General features: G+C 39.4%; 1 protein-coding gene across 1 annotated transcript; it reads left to right on the forward strand.

The window, feature by feature from the left end:
* The first annotated feature begins 94 nt into the window (after nt 1-94).
* On the forward strand, nt 95-2,128 carry vkorc1 (vitamin K epoxide reductase complex, subunit 1). The gene is made up of 3 exons (XM_047608288.1): nt 95-421; nt 1,096-1,205; nt 1,404-2,128. The coding sequence occupies exons 1-3, from the start codon at nt 240-242 to the stop codon at nt 1,613-1,615; spliced, it is 504 nt and encodes a 167-aa protein (XP_047464244.1). The 5' UTR covers nt 95-239; the 3' UTR covers nt 1,616-2,128.
* The last annotated feature ends 6,378 nt before the right edge of the window (nt 2,129-8,506 follow it).

Below are 8,506 nucleotides of genomic sequence, written 5' to 3' on the forward strand. Positions count from 1 at the left end.
CCAAACCAGGCTGAAGTCCACAGTGAACACGTAGTAAACGCCCACCAGCCTGTCCTCAACATCTGGACCCGATCATCCAATGAATGGCAGCTCCAAAACTCTGCCAGACCAATCAAACGCGAGAAACTGAACTTCAACACGTCACCTTGACCAGAAGGACAGTTTGGTGAAGTTTGTAAAGAAAACCTATCGGGATTTCCGCTTTAATTCAAGCCATAACCGAGCCTAAGATTGTCCACATGGCTGTGGCTCGGGGTTTGCCTCAGTGGGAGAGAAAGGTGCGCGTGTTTTTGTGCATTTTCGGCATGGTTTTGTCCGTTTATGCCCTTCATGTGGAGCTGTCCCGAGAGAGAAACCCAGATTACAGGGCGATGTGTGACCTGGGGGAATCTGTGAGCTGCTCGAAAGTTTTCACCTCCAGGTATGTTTTTATTCCGCGTTTTATTCCTGCACTCAGGCAACCGGTGATCCACACGGAAACCTTTCATGAAAACTGATGATCTGGAGGAATTTTTTTTATGACCCTCCTTCACTGCCACGTGTTGCAAATTCCTCTGAAAACACTACACGTCTCTCTGTTGGCATTTCATGGAAAATAGTTTTAATGTTTTATACTGCAAAACAATCTCTGCAGTGGTGTAACGTAACAAAGTAAATGTACCCAGTGCTGTAGTTAATTGCAATTTTACTTGACTATTTTATCTTGAATCTACTTCTAGTTGTAGTTACTTAAGAAGACTAGGAATTTAAAAAGATGATCATGATGCAATGGATGATGTAAAATATAGCAAACTCTTGTGCGGTTAATTAAGACACCTGGCAGTATTAAAAGTGTTGTACTACTACGGATACTAAACCAATACTAATCTAACTGTGTCGGATAGACAGCTGACACATGGCCAGGGTATATTTAATGAATACTTTTAAGCATTAACCTAGCATTTTTTTATTGTAATTTCCAGTTTCCACTTTGGTAAAAGATTTTGAGAACTTCTTGCACCACCGAATCTCTGCATGGCAGACTCATTTTAGAGTACTTGTTTCTTTATTTCTAAGAATGCATTGCTCTGACTGTTTCCCCTTTCTTTTTGGCAGATGGGGACGTGGATTTGGTTTGGTCCAGTTCTTTGTGGCCAAAGATAGCCCTCTGAATCAACCCAACAGCGTGCTTGGCATCATATTTTACATTCTGCAGATGGGCCTCGGTTAGTCTGTCATTATCTTCTGCAAATAACAGTGCAATGCTGAGTGTTTTTAGACAGAACATCCTTTGCAGGCCAGCGCGCCAGTGAACCATGTTTGGACCTATTTGCATATTTCACTGTAGTGCTGTGAATGTATTTTTTGCTAACATGCTGACTTACGCGATCTCCTTCCAAAATATCTGTTTGTGTTTATTGCAGGACTGTCTCTGTCTAAAAAAGCAGCACTGTTTTTGGTCTTTGCCTCCTGGGTGTCCGTTGCCGGTTCGCTCTATCTCGCATCAATTCTCACCTTTGTTCTGGGGGATTTCTGCATGGTCTGTGTGTCAACATACATTATCAACTTTGCACTGCTCTACACCAACCTGAAACGACGAACCGCAATTGAAGGAATGAAGGAAAAGGCTGGATAGAAGTGTTACTTGTGAAAGTCAACACCTTTTTTTTTTCTCGCAAAGCTGAAGCCACACTGGATTGGAAAAGCATGTTCTCTCCTCCTGCAGTATTATCACATTGTTTACAGCTGTTTTGTTTCGTATTTTCAGAGATAAATGACTGGAGACTCATCCCAGAAGATATGCATAATGATTTTCAGTCCAGGAACTTGATGAAGCAGCAGTTATTTTTGTACAGCATTGTATGATTGTGATTACACATGTCTCGTTTGATGTAATTTTTGTCCTGGCTTATGGTCAGAAATCCTAAAAATGGCAGTAAAGAAGGAATTCCTGTTCATTCCTAAATTAGGTGGCCAAGCTGCAAAGTGTCTTGCAATTTCTCAGTCCTACCAGCAGATGGAGCTAAATACCAGGATACGTTTCATTTTAATTTAAAACCAACATTATTAATGGCATGAACGTGAAAGCAATTTTAGTTTAAGTACTCATAATTATGTTATTGACAAATAAAGAGTAGCGCAGAGAAAACTCAAGACTGTTCTCTCCGTGTAAACAGGGGCCACTGGAGGATTTGCAGACTAGGTATTCTATTATTAGTATTTCAGTCAATGGAGGACAAAGCTTAAGTTTATTCTGAATGTTCTTATATGTTAAGAACACATAAAACCTGTAGAATGTAGATTATATGTATGTACATGCTTTTTATATATATATACTTTTTTTTCTTTTTTCTTTTTTACTAAAAAAGTTTTTGTTCAATCTTCTATATTAAGGAAGCTGCAGATGCTCTACAAATGACAGCTGTTCATGAATTCTTTCGCTGGTCTAACACATCCGGTCTATCTGTATAATCGAGCGACTGATTCCATATTTGATTGTTTATAAATTGTTGACTGCGGCTTTACCGCTACTTAAAATGACACGAAGCACGACCTGCAGCACGAACGATGCAGTCACTCACACTACTTAAGACTGTCTCGTTTGCACGAGAATATTTGCTCAAGTTAACAATAGCAATGTATAACACTTCAGCGAAGCTGCTGTGAGAAAGTATCGCCTACACTGTGCAAATGGTGTTACATTTTTAGAAGCTGTGAGGTGCTGCACATGTCCGTGTTTGCAGGTCAAACCCACGGCCACCTTCACATTGTCATTTGGTGACAACGTCATCATTACACACTTAAGTGCGTTGGAACACCGCGAGGTAAACAGCGGAAAGCATGGACGTAATGCGTAACGCCATATAAATTGACTATAAATAGATATTTAGCTTACTTTGCGAATTATAATGGGTAATAAAAAATATGTTTTGATACTGTTTATCCCGGGGAAGAAATTACCAACGACCTGTCAGTATTTAAATCAGCTCCACCTTTGCCGATGAATACATCAGTGGTTCATCTGTCTGAACATCTCGGCTGTGCGCTCTAACATCTGTACAAACTTTCAATTATAGCACAACCGTCATAATTCGTAAGTGCCAAGAAGCAAAAAAAAAAACAAAAAAAAACGCAAATTAAACAAAAACATAGAAAAAACTCCTAAACCCCTGAATCACAAAGATATCGATTCGCACTGGATTACGATTTGACGATAGTGGCCCGGCCTTTATTTACTCAGCCGCATAGAGTACCCGGCCATTATTAGAGTCAGTCCTTTATTAGAGGGAAGCCTTCCCGTTCTTTCATACCGTTCGTACCGGTATATTTGCTCAAAAAATTCCTACCATTTACTCTGCTATTTGTTTATTTCACTTTAGCTGGCACACCATACAACAGCAGCCGGGACAGGATGAATAAATGCTTGGTCAGAACCTACGACCGAATAAATTACACCTTTACATCAGTTTGACCTGGGTCCATTTATTGGGTAAATTATACAGATGTCTTTTATTTATTTATTTATTTATTTATGTTTGCCCATAACACCACCCTTGTGTCAGAATAACTTATTCAATATTAATATTAAAACGTCTCGCAGCTTTTTCTCCCATATTCTGCTCTGCATATGTTAAAACCTTGTCCTTGAATTTTCCTCTTGTTTGCACCATGCTGCTAAAGGTCTCTGTTGTTTTGACAGTGTTTCGTTGAAAACCTGGGTTCACGTGACACGTCAAATGTAGCTGCTCCCGTCTGTGGTACCTGTGTGTTATTACGTCTACAATTGGCTGAATACCGCATCCGGCCTGTATTTGAGGCCGGCCTTTATTTATTCGTGTAAACGACGCCCCCGGCCATCAATTGAGTAGCGGCCAGTATCAGAGGAAATACGGTAATTAGCGGTGTAATAAGGTAAATTGCGGTACGCGTTTCACACTGCATTTGTTCTTATCAGTTAACTAAGGGGTGTTAAACTCACTTTAGTTCAGGGCCCACACTCCAACTCCAAATGTCTGTCTGTCTATCTATCTATCTATCTATCTATCTATCTATCTATCTATCTATCTATCTATCTATCTATCGACAGACAGACAGACAGACAGACAGACAGACCGCTTTCACACTTAAAATAGTGGGTGGTCGCCCGCTTCGGTGTGCTTTCAGAATGCCAGCACGGGGGTTGGTCTGACCTTCTGCTGTGAGAGCTGTGTGCCAGTTTTTTCCCCTCCCTCTCATGCGTAATCACGTTGACAACGTCATCATTACAAATTTAAGTGCATTTAAGAGCTCGGCCCTTTCTGGGTGGTTTGCATGTTCTCCCTGTGTCTGCGGGGGTTTTCTCAAGGTACTCCAGTTTTGTCCCATCTCCAAAGACATGCTCGTTAGGTTAACTGGTGACACTAAATTGACCCTAGGTGCGAGTGTGAGTGCCAAGGGTTGTTTGTCTCTGTGTTAGCCCTGTGATAGACCTGTCCAGGGTGTACTCCGCCTCTTGCCCAATGACAGCTGGTATAGGCTCCAGCAACCCCTGCGACCTTAGTGAGGATAAGTGGTAGTAGAAGATGAGATGAGGAACACTGCCAGGTAAACAATGCAAAGCATGTAGGCATGGAGGTTGAGTTTTGTTTTGCAAAGTATACAAACTCAACGCAGACTGGAAAATGTCTGAGTGAGCGCTGCCATGATCAATAAAAAAGGCTGTGCTATAAAGCTATATATAGCTAAACTATATATAGCTATATATAGCATATGGCACATACTGTATATGTACAGTGGTGGAAAAAAAGTTTTCGGACACCCATAAAATTTTACAGTGTCAAATATTATCCTTTGTGGAAATCCTGGAATCCTTTTTGTGTTTCAAAAGGTGTGGCCATATTAGACAAATACAAATGATGTTTATTTTGTTTATTGTTTACAAGAAAAACCAAATTCTTGACAGTTTCAGTATGTCAGTTCTCAACATTGTCAGTATCAAAGTCAACAAAAAACAGAGATTGTGTTCAAAACTAAACAAAAAATAAATAAATCATCACATTATCAAATTAATATTTAGTACTTCTGACATTGGCACACAGTAGAGCTCTCATCCTGGCTGGCATGTTCCCCACAAGCCTTTCACACGGTTGAGGGGTAATCTTGTCCCTTTCTTCCTGGATTATTACTTTTAATTCTTCAAAATTATTTGGTTTGCACTTTGAAACAGACCTTTTTATGATCCTCCACAGATTTTCAATAACTGGATACTGTGCTCCTGCAGCCAAGTTCTACTGCCCTGGATGTGTGGCAGTGAGATGACCAACACCAGCAGCGCTCATGCATCCACAAACCATGATAATGCCTCCACCATTTTTGACAGTAGGTACTGTACATGCTGGAGATAATGCTTTGCCTGGCCTTCTGCATACCCTCATTTTAGCAGGAGGAAGATAAAGCTGGAAACTGGACTCATCTGAATCTTTTCCCAGTTCCTGACTGTCCAGTTTTTGTGTGCTTGGGCCCAACGATGCCAGGCTGACCTCTGTCTCTCATTGATCAGGGGCTTTTTGACAGCCTTGTAGGACCTTTAGCATCTAAAAGTCGACCACATACAGTGTGCTGCACAAGTGCTGCTAGATCTTAGTGATGTATTTGACACTATTGATCACAGTATTCTACTACAGAGACTTGAAAGTGTGATCAAGATTACAGGAACTGCATTAGACTGGTTTGAATGTCAGATTCAGACAGATTTCAGTTTGTCCATGTAAACAACAACTCTTCTATATATACCAAAGTAAGCTATGGAGTTCCTCAGGGTTCTATGTTAGGACCAATATTATTCACAATATACATTCTTCGCTTAGGCAATATTATTAGAAAGCATGGCATAAACTTCCATTACTACGCAGATGATACCCAGCTATATTTATCCATGAAACAAAAACATAAAGACATAAAGGCTTGGATGACATGTCATTTTCTACTTTTAAAATCAGACAAAACAGAAGTCATTGTATTTGGCCCTAAACATGTCAGAGATTCATTATCTAATCAACTAGTTTTGTTGGATGGCGTTACCTTGGCCTCCAGTACTACTGTGAAAAAAAAAACTTGGTGTTATATTTCTGTGTTTCCCAATTCTTGTCCTTGGGAACACTGTTCTGCATGTTTTAGATGTTTCCTGCTCCAACACACCTGATTCAAATGAGTGGTTCGTTATCAGGCCAGTGCAGAGCTTGATGATGAGCTGATCATCTAAAACAACAAAACAACATCTAAAACATGCAGGGCAGTGTTCCCTGAGGACCAGGATTGGGAAACACTGTTATATTTGACCAGGATATATCCTTTAATTCTCACATAAAGCAGGTGACCAGGACTGCTTTCTTTCACCTGCGTAAAATTGTGAAACTAGTTCATGCATTTGTGTCTTCCCGGCTGGATTATTGTAACTCTTTACTATCTAGCTGTCCAAATAGCTCTTTAAAAAGCCTCCAACACCCCACCCCTCTGTAAAGTGACTTGAAACAATTTGTATTGTTATCGGCGCTATATAAATAAAATTGAATTGAATTGAATTTAATTGAATTGGGTGGAACAATGGACACCAGTTTGGTTTGACCACTGCTGTTTGAGCTCCTGTGATGTCATTCAGCCATTTTCCCTGCACATGCGGATCAGGATCCAACAATTTCTTGCTGAAGAAAACCTTGGACGCCCAGATCTTGGTTTGTCTCCCAAGTTGTTTGTTCATCTGTATTTCTACAGAGTGGATCCAACTGCTGAAGGACTGCACCTGCACTTCCTGGTGATCTGGCAGTAGCTGTATCCTTCCAGGCTGAGAATCTGTATCTTCAGTTGTGTTTCCTGTGTTAGGTTTTTTCTTTTTCTTTTTTTTTTTTTTTAGCGAGTTTTGTCTCTGAAGAACTTTCAATTGTACTGGCTTTAAATAGATATGAAACACAGCAACTGAAAATTTTAAATAAAAAGCATGTCCTTCATTAGTGGATCACTGGCACCACAATGACCCAATACTCAATTTATTGTATGTATTTTTATGGAACCAATCAATTAAGTTTTGTTTATTTAGTATTTTGTCTGTGACTCTGCTAAATTGCAGTTGAAACTAAACTAAACGAGTGATTGTTCAGCGACATCTCGACTTTGTGCCCTAACATCTGTCCAAACTTTGAATTACAACGCATCCATCATAATTTGTAAGTGACGAGAGGCAGAAAAAAAACACAAATTAAGCAAAAACCTCCAAATAGTAAATACTTCTAAACCCCTGAATCACATTTGCAATGTATCACTATTATGACAGGACCTCTATGAATATTATGGTAGGTAATTTGCGGTGTAATTTACTGCAGCCGAGCCGAATCGATAAAAATGCCAGGTCAACCCTTTCACACTGCTGAAAAGATCCAGGACAACCCAGGACTTTTGTCACGTATGAAAGGGGCTATTGATAGCTTAGTATCTATTGTCATTTTGCTCATCAATTCTTTTTTCCTCGCTTCCTTATCTGTCTGTTATACACGTCATACTTGGTCACTTCCTGAAGTTTTCCACTGAATCCGGCCTATTCTTTGCAACCGATACCTCATTGCAATGTTTAATTCTTCCATCGGGCTGTGCCAGGACAAGGCAGATTCTCCTTCTGACAAATGATTTCTAGATGAATCACTAAGGAAAATAATTGTTGACTTTATCATGATTTGATTTCACCCATGACAACAGTCCGGGCTAAAAACACATTTCCAGATAAATGACTAAGAAAAAAAATTGTTGACTTAATCATGACTTGTTTTCATCTAAAACAACAATCTAAAAAGGGCTAAACACATAAATGTTGCATCGAGCATTTTCCAGCACTGTTTCAATATAGTGAAACAGAATTATTTTCTCAACAAGTTAGAGATTTAAACATTTAGATGCAAACAATTCCCAAAGAATGAATGTACTGTCACTATGCCTGACAGCTGACAGAGTGAGATTCAGAGAGAACTATGGATGTCACTCGATAATTGTCTCGTTAATCCTTTTCTTTTGTGGAAACAAAACTAAAATGGCTCTTTTGTGTATCAGTTCTCACTTAGTGTCACTTGCTTGACTGAGTCGGACACACCTATCTACATTTTTCAAATGAAGAAGTAACTGACCAACCACTCTAAACGTTCTGTAAATACTTAAGCTGTGTCTCAAGTTCAGTCAGTTTTCTGTTGTAGATAAAAAAAATAATAAAAAAAAAAAATGTGTTTGTTGGCTAAAAGAAGTTTGTAAATGAACCAAAATAAATGTTTGACCATGTAATCATTCCAGAAGAAGGAAAACTTCAACATTGTCCCTTGGTCAATGTTTAATACCAGTTTAATACACTGATGCACATACTGGCTTTGTTTACGTGAATCTCTCTTCTGGATAAATCAACAACCCGAGACGTCGGAATCAGAAATTTCTTATTTCACTGCTGAGTAGCAGATTCATTTATATTTTGTGTATACTGTATTTTGGTGCATTGGAATCTAGTTTTCCACTGAAG

The sequence above is a fragment of the Mugil cephalus genome, chromosome 16 (genome assembly GCF_022458985.1).
Source record: "Mugil cephalus isolate CIBA_MC_2020 chromosome 16, CIBA_Mcephalus_1.1, whole genome shotgun sequence".
Classification (NCBI taxonomy): Eukaryota; Metazoa; Chordata; class Actinopteri; order Mugiliformes; family Mugilidae; genus Mugil; species Mugil cephalus.

Coding starts and splice junctions, on each gene's coding strand:
- vkorc1 (XM_047608288.1), top strand. CDS start 240: ATGGCTGTGGCTCGGGGTTTGCCTCAGTGGGAGAGAAAGGTGCGCGTG. Junction 422..1,095: donor TCGAAAGTTTTCACCTCCAG/GTATGTTTTTAT, acceptor TCTTTTTGGCAG/ATGGGGACGTGGATTTGGTT. Junction 1,206..1,403: donor CATTCTGCAGATGGGCCTCG/GTTAGTCTGTCA, acceptor TGTTTATTGCAG/GACTGTCTCTGTCTAAAAAA.